The 21,891-nt window shown below is 47.6% G+C and overlaps 1 protein-coding gene across 10 annotated transcripts in view; it reads right to left on the bottom strand.

Moving 5' to 3' along the window:
- Window positions 1-12,171: 12,171 nt before the first annotated feature.
- ATXN7L1 (ataxin 7 like 1) overlaps window positions 12,172-21,891 on the bottom strand; it is a 244,631-nt gene continuing 234,911 nt past the window's right edge. For 7 of the 10 annotated variants that reach the window (XM_060633792.3, XM_060633790.3, XM_060633796.3 and 4 more), the window contains 4 exons: window positions 20,995-21,300; window positions 17,528-18,467; window positions 13,994-14,068; window positions 12,172-12,428 (listed from right to left, as the gene is read on the bottom strand). In XM_060633792.3, the coding sequence (XP_060489775.1) occupies window positions 12,387-12,428; window positions 13,994-14,068; window positions 17,528-18,467; window positions 20,995-21,300 (1,363 nt within the window). In that variant the 3' untranslated portion in view covers window positions 12,172-12,386. The remainder of the gene's footprint in view (window positions 12,429-13,993; window positions 14,069-17,527; window positions 18,468-20,994; window positions 21,301-21,891) is intronic. The other 3 variants (XM_060633791.3, XM_060633793.3, XM_060633794.3) reach the window with 3 other exon arrangements.

Below are 21,891 nucleotides of genomic sequence, written 5' to 3'. Positions count from 1 at the left end.
TATGTACTAAGTGTTACATAAGTATTTACTATTATTATCTTAACAGCCTTTTTAAAACGAGAAAGGGAAATTATGGGGCGCCTGGGTGGCTTAGTCAGTTGAGTGTATGACTTCGGCTCAGCTCATGATCTTATGGTTTGTGGGTTCGAACTGTACATAGTGCTCTCTGCTGTTAGTGAGGAGCCTGCTTCAGATCCTCTCTCTCTCTCTCAGCCCCTCCCCCTCTCATGCTCTCTCTCTCTCTCTCAAAAATAAATATTTAAAAATTAAGAAAAAAAAGAAGAAGGGGGAAATCTTGACTAAGCACAGTAGTCCCATAACGTATGTCCCCCGGCTGTCCTCCTAGTTTCCTATTGGAGGATTTTTTGGGGTAACATTTCAGATTTTGTATTGCAGCTTTAAGAAACTATAGCCTCTTGGTTCTGTGTGGCAATGTAGGAGGAGCTAAAAGTGTATTTGCTATACACTTAAAGTTCTTGTGCAAATCCTAAGACAGATGTAAGTTTTGGAACCTGATGAGTTTATTTTCACCAGGTTGTTTCACCGGTGAGATGATGCATCTTAAGAGGGTTTTTTTGTTTTTTGTTTTTTTAAGTTTATTTTGAGTGAGAGAGAGAGAGAGTATGAGCAGGTGAGGGGAAGAGAGAGAGGGAGAGAGAGAGACTCCAAAAGCAGGCTCCTCACTGTCAGCACAGAGACTGATGCAGGCTTTGAACTCGCTAACCATGAGATCATGACCTGAGCCGAAATCAAAATGTGGGTGCTTAACTGACTGAGCCACCCAGATGTCCTTCTAAATTTTTTTTTTTAAAAAAAAACAAAAAACAGAACACAGTCTAAAAGTGACACCGTATTAGTCTTTGTGTTAGGGAGGGCTAGCCCGGGAGCCCGTTTTAACTGTGCACCTGTCATTTAGCAGGGACACGGGGTGCTGTGGAGCTCAGGTCTCAGAAGTTACATGTCAGTCTTTGTCAAATGGTGACATTCAGTCATCTGAGACAGTGCTCCATCTACTCAGAGGCCATATCCAGCCCTTCCTCACTCTTCATTGACCTAAAAAAGCTAAAATGCTAAGGAATGTTTGAAAACATTTTTCCAGCACATATTTAAATCGATTTTACAAAACATGCAAGTGTAGACACTCTCAAAGGCTGCCTGCTCACTGGCTGTGCGATCTTCGCCAAATTTCTTGACCTCCATAAAGTTTGGTTTCCTCATCTGTAAAATGGGGGGAATAATCTCACCTATCTGATAGGATTATCACAAAGATGAAATGAGAAAAGATGGGAAACAGATAATCATGTTATAGTTTACGCCTATTACTACCACCATCACCACCAGGGTCATTGCTACCACCACCAGGGGGAATCCCTGTTCTTTTATATTAAAAAAATTTTTTAAGTTAATTTATTTTTTTGAGGCAGAGAGAGGGAGAGAGAGAATCCCAAGCAGACCCCATGCTTCCAGCACAGAGCCTGATGTGGGGCTCAAACCCGTGAAACCGTGAGATTGTGACCTGAGCCAAAACCAAGGGTCAGATGCTTAACCAACTGAGCCAAAACCAAGGGTCAGATGCTTAACCAACTGAGCTACCCAGGCACCCTGGGCATCCCTGTTCTTTTAGCCATTTTCTTTTTGCTAGAGTAACAGAGGTATGGCCTAGAGCTGGGAGTCTGCTCGGGTGCAGGCTGGAAGTCTTTACTCTCCTGGCAGCTGGTAGCTAGTAGGGTCGAACAAAGGGTGTGGTCTCTCATGACTGCGACAGGCTCAGGTGGCCTACAGTCCTGTCTTCCCTGGCTGAAACTGAGAAAGCATTTCCCCAAATAATCCTACCGCACTGATGGCAGGCTTCAAGTACATCTGTGGATCTATGGGCTTTTGTAGGTTGTCCTGCAACCTAATCACTCTTGATATTACATTTAAATGGAAGAATTTTTTAGGTTCCAAATGAAGCATTTGGAGCACAGCCCATAGACTGGGGCTGGCTTTTACAACAAAGATAGAGAATTGCTTTGTATGTCATTTTTGAAATTGAGATACCCATTTTACGCCATGCAGTTTTTTTTAAATTTATTTTTTTATTAAAATTAAAAACAAATGTTTTCATTTATTTTCGGGAGGGGGAGGGGCAGAGAGAGGGAGACACAGAACCTGAAGCAGGCTCCACGATCTGAGCTGTCAGCACAGAGTCCGACTTGGGGCTTGAACTCGTGAACTGTGGGATCATGACCTGAGCAGATGTTGGATACTTAACTGACTGAGCCGCCCAGGCGCCCTTTGCTTAATTTTTTAATACAACATCTATTGTATGCCTGTCATTATTTTAGGAACCATGTGGCATTGAACAAGACAGCTCCTTGGGACTGTAAGGGGATCCCTTAAGGTAAACTTGAAGTCCAAGCAAACATGAAACCTACGTGGTTTGAAAGAAGAAGCCTCGGAGTGCCGGTGCACCCCACATGCATTACCAACACAAAATCTCCATGGGGAAGTCCCCTATGAGGGAGGATTGCCTTTAAAACCACCCCAAGCATTCCATTTTTAACCACCTCCAGAAAGTGGAGTCGTAATTAATTATATATGCTCACTTTTAGTTTCTCGCTGGTCCTATTTCCAGACTTTTTAAGTTTCCAAGCCCACAGCCAAACACTGCACTCTGGTCAACACAAATGTGAGATTGCCTAATGGCTCCCATATATTTCATCATTGCTTAGGTCTCTGATATTATACTTACCTAAATTTTAAAAATAGCAAAGCAGGGGCATCTGGGTGGCTCGGGCGGTCAAGTGTCCCACTCTTGATTTTGGCTCAGGTCACGATCTCACGGTTCACGGGTTCGAGTCCTGACAGCTCAGAGCCTGCTTGGGATTCTCTCTCTTGCCCTCCTTCTCTGCCCCGTCCCCACTTGTGCCAGCTCTCTCAAAATAAATAAACTTTATAAAACAACAACAACAACAACAACAACAACAACTAAACCACACAGCACAGCAATGCACGCAAAATGTAACAAATTAAAATTCTACAGTTAAGAATGAGAAGAGAGGATTTCATGCTTTGTCCTAGCCCCGATTCCACCCCGAGCTACCTTTCTCTGCTGAGCCTGGTAACCCTGATTCCCGAATCTCAGTATCCCATTCCATTTTCCTAGAAAATAACCTTTCAGTTTCCAGTTGAGGGGCAGAGAAAGAGCAGTCACTTGGTGGCATGTGGAAGGTGAGGGGGGCTCCAGGAGCCCAGCAATCTCCTGTGAGATCTTCAAACCCTTTTTGCCATTTTCACCCCATAGCTGCACCCTCTCCTCTATGGCTCCTACTGGCCTGGGGGATTTGGGGAGAAAATGGGCTTCTCATTAGTATTCTCCTTAAATCACTTTGTAACTTTCTTCTTTCTGCTGACACAATTATCCCTCCAAGTCTGCCATTTACTTTTTTGTCTGTGTGTAAACTTTTAAACTTCAAAGTGCCCAGTGAAATGAACAAATCTTAAGCACACAACCTGATAAATATTTCGCCAATGATTATATTCATTTAACAAGTTCCCAGGTCAAGATATAGAACATATCCTGCACCGGAAACCTCCCTTATGCCCCCCAAAGGTAACAGCTATTCTATAAATCCGTCTGTTGGTATTCATGGCTTTAATTCACCAAGGTTACTTTGAATGCCAATTCATTAATTAAAATGTTGAACAGTGCTGGGCTCAGCGTAGACCTGGCGGGAACATCCTCTAAGTGCTTGAAGGTGAGTGCCTCTGGAGGCACCCTCTCTGTACTCAATGTGCATCTAGCCCATGTCAAATTTTTCTCAATTTATTGAGTTGGACAGACTTGCAAAAATTGTAAACCCAAAAACATGCATCTGATTTTTTTCCAAAAGAAAAGCTCCAGAATCATGGTTTCCTTTCCATTTACTTCCCTTCACTGTATGGGCTCTGCCTTTACCCCATTCCAATAATGTATCAGAATTGCTATCCTCTCCCTGTCAGCCCCCACCTCGGGGTCTGGATTATTCAGGCAAGTGGGGAGATGTGTATGTGGGGGCGGGGGGAGGGTGAGTGATAAGACCAGCTAGGAAATCAGATAGGGAAGTGAAGGGAGTTGAGAGAAACTGAAAATCCTAATACAGGCTGCACAAGCTCCTATTTTTCTAGCAGCTTCCACAGTGCCTGCTCAGGCCTCAGAGGAAGCAAATGCTTTTGTGATGATGTTTGTTTGGATTAGACATTTACTGAAATATTTGAAGGTGAAAGTGAATTCCAGAAAAGTTCCAAAAATTTCTTAAATTGAGAGAATTTTTCCCATATTAATGACCTTAGATCAGATCTGTGTTTTGAAATGTCACAATAAATGCAACACCGCCGAGCTGTTAGCAAGCTTCCCAAGTGATTCCGTACTGACTCAGACTTTTGTGGGACTGATTTAGTTTTTGAGGCATTCAGCTTCTTTGTGCTTTCTCCATTTACTTTTCTAGGTGAATGGCTTATGAGGATGTAATGAATAGAAAACACACTTATTAAAATACATTCCTGGGAACTTCACTCAGAAACATGAATGTGTAATGAATATATAAAGCCTGCTGCTGGGGACTAATCCCAACCCGATCAGAAAGCAAGAAATAATCCATCGGGCAAGTAGTTATTGCCTAGTGGGAAAAATCAAAAAGGAGGAAAATATTTTAGTGAAATAAATTCCAGAGACCTGAATAAGCCAATGAAGAGACACACAGAATTTTAAAACACCGTTCTGGAAAAGTCTGTACGTGGAGTTTATTTCTATAGGAAGCAGTGAGATACCATGGAAAGAACAGTAGGCGGAAAGAACAGGCTTACCCATCAACCAGCTGTGTGGTTTTTGTACCTCCTTTGACCTCTCTGTGTCTCAATTCCTCACCTGTAGAAGAGGGTCTTTAAGATCACTTCCGGCTTCCATATTGATTCTCCAGGCCTGTGACTGGTATTGAAGCAGTCTTCTCAAAAGTCTGGGTTTGGAAAACACAGAATGTATAGGCTCATTTCAAAATGGAGTTGTTAAAGGGGCACTTGGCTGGCTCAATCAGTGGAGTGTGTGGCTCTTGATCTTGGGGTTGTGAGTTCGAGAGCCCCATGTTGGGTGTGGAGATGGCTTAAAAATAAAATCTTAAAGAAAAAAAAAAAAGGAATTAAAAGTCACCCAGGCCAATGTATTGATGGGTGGCCAGTCATGGGCAGAGCTCAGAACAAATGGAGATATAATGTCCTTGGTGAAGCCACACACTGAGGTTTTATAACTGTGGATAATCGAATTGTACAAACATTGATTTGCAAGGTGCTTACTATGTGCCAAGTTTCAAATCTGCTTCCCTGGCTTTCTTCTCTGCACAACAGTGAAAACATTCACTTGGGCCTGAGGCAGAATCCTAAGAAATTTGCCTTAGTTTGCTTTGGAGCTCCAATGGCCCTGCCCTGCCCTTAGTGTGCTCAAACCACTCTCCAAGACTGTCTTCTCCAGGCCAGGACTCTGCTTTGATAATGAATCTCAAATGTGCTCTCAACACTGGGGCATTCTGCTTTCACTAGTCATTACTTAATTCTTTCTTCACACGTGTCCCAAGCTCTCACACACACTCACCTTGCCCCATGGTCACTGAGAAAATGGAAGCCGTTAGATGTTTCCTGTCTTCCCAACAGCCAATCTACAAGGTGACTTCTTCCCCACTGCCCTGGAGGGAGTGCCCCTCTACCTAACGTTCTGTTAATTAAACAAAGAGGCCCTTAGACTGAGGTGGCTCTAAGGCCCTGGTGGCCTAGGTAGTAAGCAACCCAAAATATGGGCCTGTAAATGCCACTAAGGACAACCAATCAACAAAACTTCCTTCCCTTCCACCTTTTCCCTGTTAAGTCTCTTCTTGAGCTCCTGTTGGTAGAGTGCTCCCAGCTCCTTTCTGTCTGGTGCTGCCTCATTCAAATCCATTTTTGCTCATATAAACTCTTAAAGTTAAAAAAAAATTTTTTTTCTTAATGTTGATTCATTTTTTTTTGAGAGAGAGAGACAGAGACAGAGAGACACAAAAAGAGGGAGACACAGAATCTGAAGCAGGCTCCAGGCTCTGAGCTGTCAGCACAGAGCCTGCTGCAGGGCTCGAACCCATAGACTGTGAGACCATGACCTGAGCCGAAGTTGGATGCTTAACAGCCTGAGCCACCCAGGTGCCCCTAAACCCTTAAAGTTTTTAAATAGGTCTCAGTTTCTCTTTTAACACTACAAACACATGTGTTGGGTTCACTTCCCTCTTGCCTTCTCAAAGCTTCCCCCCCTTAAAAAAATGTTTATTTTTGAGAGAGCGAGAGAGTGGGGGAGGGGCAGAGAGAGAGAAAGAGGATCTGAAGTGGGCTTTGCACTGACAGGAGAGAGCCCGATGTGGGGCTTCTACTCACAAACTGGAGATCATGACCTAAGCCGCTCAACTGACTGAGCTTCCCAGGCATCCCCCACCCCCACTTATTTTTTTAAAGTTTATTTATTTTGAGAGAGAGAGTGTGAACACAAGTGGGGGAGAGGGAGAGGAAGAGAGAGAGAGAGAGAGAGAGAGAGAGACAGAGAGAGAGAGAATCCCAAGCATGCTCCCCGATGTCAGCACAGGGCCCAATGCTAGGCTCGATCTCATGACCCTGAGATCATGATCTGAGTCAAAGTCAAGAGTCAAATGATTAACCGTCTGAGCCACCCAGGTGCCCCTGCTCTCTTTTTTAATCACCCCCTGTTTCTTCAGCTTTTCCCCTCCCCTACTGTCCCAGTCTTACCAGCATATGAATCATAATCTTGTCTTTTCTCCTTTAAAAATCAAAATGAACAAAAAGAAACACAATCCAAACACTCTGTTGAGCCTTCTAAATCTCCTTAAGATTTGCCTACATATCTGAATTTCCTTCAAACCACTCCAGGCTGGCCATGGCCCCTACCCCCCCATCACACTTGCTTTGCTAAGGTCACAGTACTGGGTTGAATGGTAACCCCCCAAAAGATATTCGAGTCCTAACCCCTGAAACTGTGAATGTGAACCTATTTGGAAAAAGATGTAATTAAGTTAAGGATCTGGAGATGAGATCATCCAGGACTTAGGGTGGGCCCCAAGTCCAATGACAAATGCCCTTACAAGAGAAAGGCAGGGGGAGATTTGGGACATGGGAGAGACCTAGGAGATAAGGCCGTATGAAAATGGAGGTGGAGAGGAGACTGATGTGTTTATAAGCCAAGGAATGCCACAGACTACTAGCAGTCAACAGAATCTGGAAGAAGCCTGGAAAGATTCCCCTCTAGAGCTTTCAAAGGAAAGGCAGCTTTGCTTGATTTGGGACTTCCGGTCTCCAGAACTCTGAGAATAAATTTATGCTGCCTTAAACCACCACGTGGTGGTAATTTGTAATGGCGGCCCTAGGAAACTAATGACCAATGAACTCCATGTTGCAGAATTCCAAACACCATACCATCTCCATCTTCCATTTTGCAGCAGTATTTGGCTCAGCTGACTGTTCCTTCTTGGAGCATCTTATGGTCCTGGCTTCCAGAGAACCACTTCTTGTTGGGTTCTCTCTTCTCTTTGTGAATGCTTTACCTCAGGGTTCTTTGCTAGTTTTCTGCTTCCACTTAACCTCTAAATGTGTACTCGCCCTGCTCTACATTCTCTCAAGTAAATCCCACTCACACCTGTGGCTCTAAATATCCTCCACATACTGAAGGTTCTCGAACTGGTGCCTCCAACGTGGAGCTGCTGAGAGTTTCAGTCATGTGTATCCCATGCCTCCTTGACACAGCAGCCTCAGTGTTCCGGTGACACCATTTATGAGCCAACACGCATGCACAAAACAGGACTTCTGAGCTTCACCAAACACTCTTCCTGCCTGCCCCCCAGAAAACTCCTCTGGTTTCCACATCTGAAGAAATGGCAGCCCTCTCCACCCAACACGATTGCTCTACCACCAACCTGGGAGTCATTTTTCCCTACTCTCAGATCCAGTTCCTAAGCAAATCTTGTCAATTTAATATGCAAGCTATATCTCGATTCCATTCACTTCTCTTTATCTCTACTGTCACCATCCTGGGACCACACGACATATCTACCTGGTCTCTTGAAATAGCTTTTGAGTGATTCTCCATACAGCAGCCAGTACTCTTAGCAGATTCTGCTGTGCCTCTACTTAAAGCCCTTCAAAGGATTCCCATTGAACTGAGCATGAAATCCAGACTGTGTGTGACCTTGCCCTGCCTTCTGTCCATCTTTCTCCCTCTGCTCCATCCACAGTGGATCTTCCTTAGGCTCCTTAAGATTCCTCAAGAACTTACGGTTCCTTAAGAACTTGCAAGTTTTTCCTAACCTTGGACCATCTCTGCCTGGGATTCTGTCTCCCACACTCTGTGCCTTCAGCTCACTTCCTCAGGGAGGACTCCCTGATAGCACCCCCCTACCCATTTTACATCGGCTTCTCACAGAACTCAATCTTTTCCACCACGGCATTTGCCACAATCTGTAATTACACATTTGATCATGTGTTTATTTATTTACTGTCTTCCCCACTGGGTTGCTTCCAGAAAGCAGCTGGGACTGTGTCTGTTTCTCTTCGCTGTACACAGAGCGCCTAGCTCAGGGGCAGCCACGACAAGATGCTCCATAAACATGTGTTGAATGAATTCCCTCTCTTCTAGCAAATGTGTATTTTAGCAGGAACGCTCATCAGGTGGGAGCACTTTCATCCAAAAGAAAAAAGAGATGACAAACATCTAAATTTTATGAAAACCCGAAGACTTTGTTTTACAAACATATAAATTATTTTATTTACAAAGCCATGTTACAAAAAAAAAAAAAAAGCAAAAAAAAAAAAAAATTACAATCGCTCACTGGAGAATGTCTCCAGGCCTGGTGCTGAAACCATGGCAGTATCAATAGATACGTGTTTGTTCTTTCTTTTTAAAACTGTAAGCCATAGAATTTACTATTTACACCTACTTTAGACATTTATTCTGCTTACAATATCACAGGCATGGAATGAATTCTATCTGGTAGTGCTAATATGTAAAGGTATGGGACAAAGAAGGAAAATACTTAGTGTTACAAAATATGGATCGTAGAAAAGAAACCCACTCCACAAGTGTGGCATTTGTTTAGAATGTTTGGACATGCTTTCTCCAAAATTCTTCTGGAAAAGGTTCTAAAAATCGGTAGTAGGAAAGGACAAATGAGCAGGTGCAAATTCTTGTCTGTGCAACAACAGTTATTGAATATTCCCCATGACTGACCAGCTACGTGAAACCCACAGAGTTTTGTTAAAGTGCCATGGGCCGACGGCATAACAAAATATAAGGTGTAAATAGAAAATTTCTTTTTTTCCTTTTTGAAAACAAGAGTTCACTGAGAATCAGCAATAATAGAATATGCTGTAGAAACTATTCTCTACAAAGGTTGATCAGCATTATTTACAATTGGTACATTGATACAAAAGAAGGCATACAAGTTATCCAAGTCGCTTTTTTTTTATGGCTGACAGGTCTATGCATTGTGTTATGCTTAACAACCAGAGCTTTCGAGCCTCTGTGGCTGGCGACAAGTCACGAGATCTTCAGGTAGATGGGGGGTGGGGTGGAGGTGGTGGTGATGTGTGTGTGTGTGTGTGTGTGTGTGTGCAGTCAAGGGGCTGGGAAGGGAGGGGTTGGGGGGATGAGCAGAAGTACCCAAAGGAGATCACCCTAATAATGCTTAATAGGCTGGTCCAGTTGAACTCCATTAAAACAAACCCAAAGAAAACCTTTTATTTGCATTCCACTTTTCAAGCTGCGAGTTTTTAATACATCGTTATAAAGTAAACCTGTGGTTGATTGTGAAGGAAGAAACACCGTGGGTTTTCCCTTTTTTGCTCAGTTTTCCAGCAATGTCCTCACCTTGGTCAGAGCCAGTCTTTCACCAAGTAAGCAGCATCGGTGGGGGGCCTCTTTATTCCAGCTTGCAATTCCAGATGGAGACAGCTCACACATCGAAACCTATTGAATTGCTCCGTTAGTCCCTGTCGAGACATTATTTCTCAGAAGCAGCCACTTAATCTCTCAACCTTTGTTTTCCCTCTTCGAGTGTAAGAGTTTATAACTCAGAGGGTTATTTTGTTGCTGAGATTTTTTTTTGTTTTTTGTTACTCCTGCAAGTTTTTACAACTTAAAATAAATTATAAACAAAACAAAAAAAACCGACAGACTTCTTAAAACCGAACAAGACAAAAGTTGTGCAAAAATAACAAAGATATGTACATACTTTTCAGTTGGAATAAATGTACAATAAAAACATAATTCAAAGAACATTTTAAAAATATAAACATTGCTTAAACTTTCCTACGTTTCATATTGTTTCTGAAACTATTCTGGTCAGTTAGCTCTGTAATATAGTAAAACATAAATTATTACAAAATTAACACTATAAAAATTTACTTTAAGAATATCTTCTAAACTTTTTTCCAAAGGGTCTAACCTGTTTATAATTTCTTAAACATTTATAAGTCTTAAAATCTGCCTTAACTTTTTTTTTTTAAAAAAGAAAGAGTAACCATCTTCCCTTCAATTTGCAGTCTCTTTTTCCCAAGATGTAAATAAACCAGCATATAAGTGCACTTTTAACACTGTAGAAATAAAAATGAAATCGTCTGAACTAATGTCCTGGTACCTAATATCAACTCCTGATTTTTAAAAAAATCTTCATTTTATATTAAAAATTTTAGGAATCCTATAAGAAACACTGTCAGTGCAATTCCATTGATACAAATCACTCCGTTTGCTTCCCGTCTTCCCAAAATCTAATGTGGTGAAACTTAACAGTAGTCTGATCTTTGGGTTGAGGGGATGGGGAAGAAAAGGGAAACTTGAGGGCCGGGATGAGGGTTTGGGTCCAGCTGTAAAACTGGCATTCATTTCTGATTTAGGGATGAAGCAAAACTTCCTAGGATCTCTTGCTATTATCTCGTCCGCAAAGTTTCATGATTAATAGCGCAGGATGCCTATGTCATATTGTGAATTCCTGATTATGATTCCCTCTTAGAGCTAATCGTATTGCTACTTCTTTCAAAACTCCAGTGTGAACAGTTTTGTAGCTGCAGGGCTCTGGCTTTTTTCTTCCCTCTCTTCCAAATGGCTCTTCCTCATTAGGCGGTGGCTGGGCTTACTATGCCTTTCTCGGGGTGGGGGTGCTGTGAGTCGGGGCTTGTGATAACCTAGTATAAGCTGATCTATGGGAATGCTGATTGCACGGGACCCTGGGGCCCAGGGCACGGAGGGGCGCGGGCAGTGCTAGTATTTATTCTCACCAGGCGTTGGATATTTAACCCTCCACGGCTTTCCCTCAGACCCTTCCTGCACCCCCACCCTTGCGTTTTCTCCTCTTGCCTGGCCCCGGAGGGCAGCTTAGGAACTTCCATCGCTGTGGGCACTGGGGTCTCGTGCCCCTTTCCCTGGGATTCCTCCTTCTCTGGCTCACCCAGCTTTGGGGCCCTTGTGCACGGCAACCGGGAAGGGATTTGGCAGCGTGGATTCCTAACAAGCTCCGATGATCAGTCACCCAGTTTCCTCGGTCTTTTGAGGGATATCTTCCCCTACCCATATGCTCTGCTTCCTGTCACCTTCCAGGCCCATTCCAGCCCCTGTTCCTGACCCAGTATATCCTCTCTGAGCTGCACAGCTGGACAGTGGTATTGGGTAAACGACATAGTTCAGTGGCCACTTTTCTCCAACTTGCCCACAGCGTCGGGCTCCTACGGTGCTGGTGCAGCGCAGGAACCTGCTGGGGGCGCTCAGCCCGACCCCGCAGCTCTCCGCTCTCGGCAGAGACACAGGCTGTTTCCCAGCAAAGCCCCTCCCCCAGCACGCTGTCCAGAGGGGAGCTCGTGAGAGCCAACCCCTTCCCGAAGGCCAGTGGGGACCCCGTGAGCGGCAGGTGGGAGGGGATGGAAGGGACAGGTGGGAGAGGTCGAGGGAAGGAGCACGGCGTGTGCTCAAGTTCAAGAGTTTCAGACAACGCCAACCAGGAACTGACACTTGCAGCGTCTGCTCTCCTGGCTGAAGCAAAAGGATGGTGCGGTAGCAGCATCGGAAGCTATAGAGGGCCGACCCCGAACTTGGAAGAACGCGTACACGTGGCAAATGAAGGAACCGAAACAAAACACTGGTACTGTTTTCTGTGAATCTTAAATTCACGTTCTTTTGCCTTTTGCTTTCTCTTCGGAACTAAAAACCGGTCAATTAAAAAAGGAAGAAGAAAGGCCAGAGCCACCCGCTGGCACAGGAAACAGACTCTCTCCCCAGCTGCGCACACCCCTCCCTCCTCCTCCCGCCTCAGCCCCGGGTGGCCAGGCATTGGTTTGGAAGTGGCTTCACAGTCTTGTTACGGAAGAGTCCTGATCCTGCCCGTTCTGTTGGTGGTCTTCTAGGAAAGAAAAGAAAAGCTTGTGTAGAAACCACACACTGGGGATTACCCGCAAGAACTCAAGAACGGAGCCTCCGCTTTCTCCCTCTGGCGTGACCCTTAAGGCTACCGTCCCATCTCTTGCCTTGGGCAAAGAAACGAGGCAAATGAGCAAAGGAGGGGCATGTGAGGTGGCCACAAAGATCCTAGCTTGGGGGAAAACACAGGGGCAAACCCTGTGGACATGCATGTGGTGGGGTGGGGGTGTAGTTCCCTTCCCAGAGAGAGAACTGCAATAATTAACCACTTTTTTTTTTTTTTTGGCCTCTATTCATTTACCTTTTCCTACCTAACCTGTGCACCACACGGAGAATTATCTAAGGAAGAAGTGTAGTGTTGGATTAACATAGAGGCTTTGGGTTCAAGTTACTTAGCCTCTTCGCCCGGGTATCTCCAATCTGTAACATGAGGCTCATCACTGGTCCTTCACAGGGTTGCTAACAGGTCTATATGTATGTAAAGGGCTCAGTGCGGCACCTGCAGAAAAAGCCACCACAAACGGTGGCTATTTGATTATTATTACATTTGTTAAGGGTGACCGTGTGGCCTCTGGGTGGACCCAGCAACCGGTGCAGGAGGCTTGTCAAGATCAGAGGCAGGTTGCCAGGGCCCAGACCCCTGCCCCCACCTACCCCCCACAGAGGATAGGCTTCAGGTGCTCAGGCACAAAATGACCCAAAATGATGGAGACGCGCTCCTTGATCTAGGGATACAAAAACGGTTTTCCTATAATCTTCACCCACGCACCACCCTGACATCTGTGGGGAGACCTCAAAGGCCAAAATGCAGACAAACACATTGCAATTTGTTCTCTACAAAACCTGTAGCACGTTGAAGACAACGTAACATCACCATACATTTATTTTTTCCAGTCACATGTAACCTACAAACCCCATCCCCTACCCTCCCTGGCTTCCCCCAGGGGCACGCACAGTCCCTCGTAGCAAATAATTTGTACACTGACTACTCTCACACCTCGAATTTGTAAAAACTGCTGCATCTACCCTGGATGTTCCCACCAGGAAACCACATCTTGAACAGTAGCTACAGCTCACCAGAGGCCTTGAGAGAGGACTGACTGATTGGTGTCCCTAGCGAGGCCCTGCAGTCAAAACCATTAATTTTCTCAACGTTAGGAGGTAGGCATCACCTTTGCTATTTAACAGATGGAAACACTGAGACCCAGAGAAGTTACTCTGCCTAATATCACACAGCTGCTAATAAAAATCAGGGCTCATACTTGTGTGCTATGTGTTAGGCATTTTCTAGAGGCTTTAGGTGAATAGATTAATCTTCACAAAAGCCACAGGAGGTGGGGGCCATTATGATCCCCTTATGGGTGAGGAAACTAAAGCACAGAGAAGTTAAGTGACTCGACCAAGGGCACACAGCTACTAACCAGAAGGCCTAGCTTTGGAAGCCAGGAAGCTTTGTTCTTAGCTGGAGCAGAGATTCGAGCTAGGGTCTGCCCCACTGCCCATGCCTCTGCATTGGTGACCCTGTGCACATCCCCCTCAGTACCTTACCTGTCGGCTGTGTCCTGGGCTGGATATGCTTGAAGGACTGGACTGTGACAAAGGTAGGCTGCTATTTTTCCCAACCTGAAAGACACCAGCGAGGCCCACTCAGATCCGCCAGCCCGTGAAAGACTCCTGGGACCCTGCGCCGCCCGGAGTACAAGAGCGCCATCCCTCCCTCCGAGCGGTGCATGGCTAGTGTTTCCATCTCAGATGGCAGAGGAGATGAAAATGCCTCGGGGGCATCTTGCTGACACCCTTCCCGTCCCAGAGAGAAAGCAGAATGGAGGGGAACTCTTCATTCTGCTTCCCAGATGTAGACCGTGACTTTCAGGGGGTGAGGATAAAGGCATCTGGCAAGAGGCCCGGCCCCTCCTGGTGGGGCATTTAACCCTGCAGAGGCCCCAGCTTTTCCATCCCTGACCTCGCAGAGCAGTCCCAGGCCCATCTGGTTTCCGGCTCAGAGTCCCTTGGACTAGCTCAGGATAAAAGCCTGCATCTTTTTCTGGGTCAGTTTTCTTGGCCAGAAGACATAGCCAACACCTTGCTATTCTTCAGAAAACAAGGCAAACGGCGCTGGGGGCAGGTGGGTGTGGCTATGGGGCTCCTTCCCTTTCTCTGTGACCTGGGGCACCTGGGGAGCTGGTTCCTCAGGTGATTACCCTTCTGGCAGGCAGCTCCTTCTGGAGCCTATAGAGACCTATAGAGAGCATCGTCCTCTACGTTAACTCACCTTTGCATAAAGACGTTTGCCTTACATTGGCAGTCTTGTTTTGGTTCAATTTAATATCTCTGTGGCAATTCTGGTCTTATGCTTCCCAGATACAATTTAAGAGAGCCCCATTTGGTTCCCAAAGCCCATACCTTGAATTTTTCAACCTATGTTATGCTTCTCCAGTCTCCTAACGGGATCAACACTGATTGCAAAGGCCTTTCCCCAACACTTGGAAATCACCAGTGGCGACCCTGGACAAAGCCTTTTCTTTCTTTCTTAAAAAAAATTTTTTTTTTTTTTTTAACATTTATTTATTTTTGAGAGACAGAGAGACAAACCATGAGCAGGGGAGGGGCAGAGAGAGAGGGAGACACAGAATTTGAAGCAGGCTCCAGGCTCTGAGCTGTCAGGACAGAGCCTGATGCGGGGCTTGAACTCACAAAACATGGGATCATGACCTGAGCTGAAGTCAGATGCTTAACCGACTGAGCCACCCAGGTGCCCCTGGACAGAGCCTTTTCTTAATGGCCTGGTGACAAGCACCCAGGCAAGTATTGCCTGCATTAGGGAGCCAGTGCTGGCTAGAGCAAGGCAGCTGTTCAAGTAATCTGCTGTTTTGATTTCCCTCCTGATAAATACTCTGCTGGAGGCTCGTCTGCTCCTTTCAGGACTAATGCATTGTGTTTACTAAACTTTTTCATTCATTCATTTTTGACTAATTCATTGTGTTTACTAAATATTTCAGAGTCCTGCTGACCCAAGAACAAACAGGGCAACATTAACACAGAGGCATGGGGGTTAAGAGCCTAGACTCCAGAGTCAAATTGCCTAGGTTTAAATCTCAGGGGGCGCCTGGGTGGCGCAGTCGGTTAAGCGTCCGACTTCAGCCAGGTCACGATCTCGCGGTCCGTGAGTTCGAGCCCCGCGTCAGGCTCTGGGTTGATGGCTCGGAGCCTGGAGCCTGTTTCCGATTCTGTGTCTCCCTCTCTCTCTGACCCTCCCCCGTTCATGCTCTGTCTCTCTCTGTCCCAAAAATAAATAAAAAACGTTGAAAAAAAAAAAATTAAAAAAAAAAAAAAAAAATCTCAGCCCTACTATTTCTTGCTGTGTGACTTTGGGCACATTGTTTAACCTTCCTGTGCCTCGGTTTACTCATTTGTAAAATGGGGGTAATAACAGGTAACAATGAAAGGAATTAATATATCTGAAGTGCTTGGAACAGAGCCCATCCCAGAAATAAGTGTTAGCGTCTAGAACTTTATATAAAGTGGGTGACACTAGGTGCACCTGGGTGGCTCAGTTGGTTAAGTGCCTGACGTTTGATTTTGGTTCGGGTCGTGATCTCACGGTTCATGAGTTTGAGTCTCACACTGGGCGTTGCACTAACAGCACGGAGCCTCCTTGGGATTCTCTCTTCCTCTCTCACTGACCCTCCTCTGCTCTCTCTTTCAAAATAAATATATAAATAAATAAAAACTTTAAAAAATAAAATGGGTGACACTACAGCCTTGTTGCTCAGGGTGTGGCCTGTAAGCCAGAGAGTGGCACCCCAGACCTGTTGACAAAGAGGCTGCAGGTTCATAAGAACCCCAGGGGCTGCCTGTGCAAGTTCAAGTTTAGAAGGCCCTGGTTCTGCCCTTCATCCTGAGGCCTGGAGGTGGCCCGGACCAGCAGCTTAGTCTGTGGGTGCCAGCCCCTTTCCTCTGCACCCCTGGAATTGGGGGTGGGGGGGGGGTCAGATGGTGGTGCATCTGCTGCAGCCACAGGGCTCTAGTGGGAGGACCTACATCTCCCCCTATCTCCCCTTGGGCTCAGTGTGCAGACTTTGCAGTCCCCGAGATCTAAACGTGCGGTTTCTCAGGTGTTTGCCTGTGATTTGTGAACCCCCCCCCCCAGATGTTCTCTTCGTGAGGTTGTAACCAGTCTCATATAAAGATGACATAAAAATTAAAACATCTGTTTAACTGCCTCTCATCCCTCCAGAGTCCTCTTCCCTAGACAGGGCTGGCCTTAGGGTCCGGCCCACTTCATTCTAAATGTGGGCAGCTGTAGCCCCCTGTTCGCCCTGCTGCCCCGGTGGGGCTCAGGCTCGGGGCCGGGCCCTCCCACCACCTCTGCCCTGTCCCAGCAGAGTCTGGAGGGGGTGGGCCTTTGCTAAGTAGCTCTCCCGCCTGGGGGAAAAGATCAGATTTGAGGATGGCTGGTCTTGGGCTCTTCTCAGACCACGCCCCACTTTCCCAGACTTCTCACAACACACCCTCCTATTTGCAGGTGGCATCGGACCCTTCTGTGCCTATAGGTGTGAGATGCAGTTTTATCATAGGAGGAGGTGGGGCCGAGGTTGCCTGGAAGAGTGGGGACAGCCAGTCACCCCAGGAGGCAGTAGCACCGCCTACCATAGCCCAGGTGGCCCGGGTCATCACTGGACCTGCCTGGGCCTCGGGCTCTCACGGAGGGGATTCCCATAGACCAGATGTAATGAAATTGTGCTCAAAACTCAAGATCCAAAAGCGACAGAAGAGGAGGGGGAGCTCAGACTCTCCCTGTGCCTCAGCGTCCCCATCTGTAGAGTGGTGCTGACAATTGCACTGACTGCGCTGGGTGGTGAGGTTTAAAGTAAGTGACATGCGCGCAGCGCTCGCTCGCAACAGCTTACTTAGCACGCAGCGGCAAGGTACTCGTCAACTACTCGATTCTCGGAACGGAGGCTGCTCTGTTACCTGAGCTACCTGGCTGAGCAGGGGCGCTGCCCAGCTCCCTCTGCCCCCCCCCCCCCCAGAGCCCGTGAAGGCAGCGCCGGGAGGCCCCTGGAAACACGGGTCCCTTACCTGCCGAGAGGAGGTGCTGTTAACGGGATCGGGCACCGGTGCGAGAAGGCCAGGTGGGTTCTTTTTGTGAACGCTATTCATACCAGGCATTTTAGTGATTTTACAGGCTTTGCTACTAGAACTCGAGTTCTTACGCTTTTTTCCTTCTGATTTGTCAAAAGAGAGGGGCAGCGAAGACACGGCATTGTGTGAGGCCAGAGAGAGGTCCCCTGCAAGGGAGGGCACAGAGAGGGGACAGGAGTCACTGCTGCCGCCCACCGAGCCCACGTGTCTCACTATGTCCGCGGGGCCACTGGGCAGCGAGGTCCGTCCTGAGGGCTCCAGTTTGGCACTGAGTGGGCTCACCCCATTGTTGGAGTTGTGCACAGACAGACTGTTATAGGGAGGGGCCGCCTGATAGGAGTTCAAAGCTGAACTGGCATTCAAAACACAGTTCTTTTTGTGGGGCCCTGATAATGGAGACGAGAGGGATGTCTGCAAGGATAATGAGGAGGAGGAGGAGGAAGTCGAAGGCTGCGGCTTCCTCTTTTTGTTACTTGGAGACTCGTCGCTACGGGCGGACAGGTCTTTGACTTTTGAGGATTTGCTGGTTTTGGTTTTGGATGGCTTGTGGGATGGGGAAGGGATGGCGGCTGGTATCGGGGACACGGCGGATGGGGCCTTGAAGGTTGAGTCCATGATGCTGAGGGTTGCAGCCACATGGGGGAAAGCTGTGGTGTGTGACATGAGGGCGCTCGGGTCCGGCGACGCCACAAAAGCTGCGTTTGAGAGCATGGCTGATGTCATTATGTAAGAAGAGGTGAGTCTCGAGCTGATGGGGGCTGAAGGAAGATACACAGCACTGGGGTTGCTGAAAGGCTGTAAAACGGATGCTGGAACGGGGGTGGAGGTGTGGGCTGCTGGCGAGGGCATGGGGCTATCTGCCGCAGGAGGGATCTTCCTAAACATGAGAGAAGAGTGAGAGAGAAACCGTGAGAAACAGGCTTGGCACTGCTCCAGAGGCTCGAGTAAGCATGAGCCTCAGGGCTACAGAGGAACCCCAGTAGAACCAGACTATGGAGGATGAAGCCTTGGAGGATGGCGGACTCTGAATTATGGCCCTTCCCTGTGGCTCCCCCCATTGCAACATCCAGCAACCTATATTGAATGCTTTCAGGTTTTCACATCCTTGTCTCCACGCTTGGCTACTGGATAATGGCTGATTTGGCTTCGTGAATAAAGGCGAATGTTATTTAGAATAGAAATTTCCCCAACAGTGTTCTCGCTCTTTTTTTTTTTTCTGGCAGTGATGAAGGTGGTTTTTAATGAGCAGTAGTCATTTCACAGTTAGGTCCTGGCTTGAAGTAAGAGGTGTGAGGACAGGGCTTTGCCACCGGCACCCCGGGGTCACCCCTGCACACTGCCGCCCAGGGCTTCGCAGCCCCTCCTGTGCCCTGCCTCCCCCCTGCTCCCAGGCCAGCATTCCGGGCCTTTGCTGCCTGCAGGCTCCGGTTTACTCCAGAGAGGCGTGTCCACGTGAGCCTGGGGCTGCTGTTGCCGATTTATTTCTATTCACCTCACCCAACCTTGGCTCTCGCTCTAGGGAGCTACGGTGGGGGTGTGGCTGCCCTCCCACAGGCCTCCCCATCTCTGTGTCAGGGTGAGGTGAGAAGATAGGGACCCGCATGTATCCAGACAAGGGGATAGGGACTTTCCACTTTGTTCTGAAGACAGATGCAGGATGTGGGCACAGGAGAACACAAGGTCGGGGGGAGAGGGGTCTTCCAGGAGGTTGGGGGTCCCTGGGAACAAACTCCCTGTCTCCTGTACTCTGTGGAACCAAGGGCAGCACCCAGTGGCGGGTCACTCTTGGGGCCTGCCTATAAACTCTGTCTTTTGACTCCCATGTCCAAACCATGGCCTGGGTCAATATTGCTGCTACTCTGGGAACCAGGAGGAGGAGCATAGGGGCTTTGGGGGTCACCGTTCGTTCCTGATTTTATTCTGCAGGAAGGGATACTGACCTCAGGAGCCAGGTGAGTATTTTCAAATAGGCTCTTTCCTAGTCCTCCCCTTGCTCCCCGCCCCCCACCCCCCGCTTTTGCCTGGAAATCATTTTCAGTGTAGCTGAGTCCCCCACCCCCACCCCAGCAGTTAGGAACTAGCTCTCTTTCTTTGAAAGTGGTACTGGAAGGTGGGCAGGCTTGGGGCCTGCACCCCCATAGCTTCGAGCAAGACGTGAGACGAGGCCTCTTGAAAGCCTTTTTGTCCTTGGAGGCCACTGTCTTGGCTGCAGCAGCAGGACGAGGCCCCACTGTGAAGGAAATGCCTCTCCTAGCGCTGCCCTGAAGATTCAGTGTCCTGCCTGCAATTTGGTGGAGCCTATGGTTTCCATCTTTAGGGTGGAATCCAGAGGAGTCCTTGAATACAGAAGCACAGTGTCCTTGAAAACATCAGATCAAACAGATCAAATATAAGAGAAAAATGTTGCCAAATCCACTGTGGCCACGATGACGTTCGAAAATCTACTTTTTCTTAGGCCTAAAGAACGTAAAAGATCCTGTCCACACTAAATCAGTGCTCCGTTAGTTCTTGTTGCAATGAACTAATGAGTGAATGGATGGATGGATGGATGGATGGGTGGGTGGGTGGCTGGATGGGTGGGCAGGTGAATTCTCAGCAGCAACATAACTAAGCATGCTGGGCAAGGACTCCCATGATATCAGACCGGAAAGGTCTAGACACGCCCTTAAAACTGTCTGGCACTGCACAACCCCTTCCTGACGCTTTAGGGGTGATTCCTTGGAACGTGTGGCATGAGCACACTCTCCCTGCTATCTCTGTTCCTGGCTGTGGTGCCACAGGCAATCCACTCCATCTTTCCCTGACTCAAGTTTCTTACTAGCTAAAATGTGGATAGAAATACATGTGGGCAGAGGTTTGCAGTTACTTGTAATAAATGTTATTTTCTGAATACCAGATGGCTCATTTAGAGAGGACCCCAATCAGTGCCCTTCAGTGGGATCTACTCTGAACGTCCCAATTTGTAACTTTTCCATTCAATAGTATAAATGTATGCTTCAACTTGTGTGGACAAGCAGGGCTGAAGTCCCCAGTCTTGCCCAGCTGGCACTCAGGACTGGGATGGATGCTACTTTTTAGCCTACTCTCTATCCCTTTCCTTCTTTCCCCCCACTAATCATAAGTGGATAGCAGAGGCAGAGGGGAGAGAGGGCAGGGTAGTGAGGGGCATGTGGAGGCTCACTGTCCCGGGGGGCCCCTCCCCCTCCCCCCCCATCCCGTGCTAAATAGTTTATATGTTTTTCTAGGTGCCAAATGGCAGCGGATTTCAGCTTTGCGGACTGTGCCCTGGTTTAAACTTTGCACGCCGGCCTAGGGAAGTCCCGTACAAAAGCCCACAGATGCGCATAAATTACTGACAGTGCCCATCCTCCCCTGCCAGCTGGCATGGAGATCCAGATGCTGACCTGGCTGAAAGAGAATACTGTGTTGGCGTCTCCTGATGCAGAGTTAAATGCTTGTTAAAGAAAAAAGAGTCTTGGCCGTTCCTTTTCTTCCTAATGTCTTCCACGCCCCCATCGGCTGCCATCCCTCCAGGTTCGGGCCCGTCGGGGCCTGGGGTTTGGGCAGCGAGGTTGAGAGGGCAGCGGGGTGCTACGCTTTCCAGAGTTGACACCCAGGCAGCCCCAATGTTGCTCAGTGACAGCAGATTGGTTAGGCAAGTCCTGAAAAGGGGGGAGGGACCTGACGCCCTGTGGCTCGGGTTTCTGTGCCTGAGGAGGAAAGGAATATGGAGCTTGAGCTGACAGGACACCAGGTAGCGAAATACAGATCAACACATTCCTTCCACGTGTCCGGGATTTACACTTCCACAACACAGGAGAGCAAAGAGCGGAAAGAATCACCGGGGTGGGCTGCCATCTTGGGGGAACAAGTGCAGAAGGATAAACAACCAAATAACTGAGAACACGGTAACCCCGCATGCAGCGCCCGTGTGTTGGCGTTTAGAATGGACACAGGCAGAAACCAAGGGTGTCTTTTAGACACACTGAGCAGTCGCTTCAGTGGGAAGAAACGATAAGCTTCTCTTGTGGCCCTTTCCTACTTTGTGGCAAGTGTCAACGTTGAGTCCACTAGGCCAGTTTACGGCACACACCGTGGGGCTTGTTTTTGCTACGAGCTTGGGTCCGGAAGCTCTTTGGGTGTCGTGGTGAAAAGGGGCTGCCTGGGAGAGAGGAGGGAAGCTGGGGGAGGGGCGAGCTCTGAATTCTGTTCCCAGGCCCACCACCCACAGCACCCTCCCGTGTCTCAGGAAAGCCTTCCTGCCCTTCCTGGGCTTCCCTGGGCAGGCAGGGCGAGGGGTT

This window comes from Panthera onca, chromosome A2, assembly GCF_046562875.1.
Source record: "Panthera onca isolate mPanOnc1 chromosome A2, mPanOnc1 haplotype 2, whole genome shotgun sequence".
NCBI lineage: Eukaryota > Metazoa > Chordata > Mammalia > Carnivora > Felidae > Panthera > Panthera onca.
Note: the sequence above shows the minus strand (reverse complement) of the source record. Positions and strands in the feature narration are given on the sequence as shown.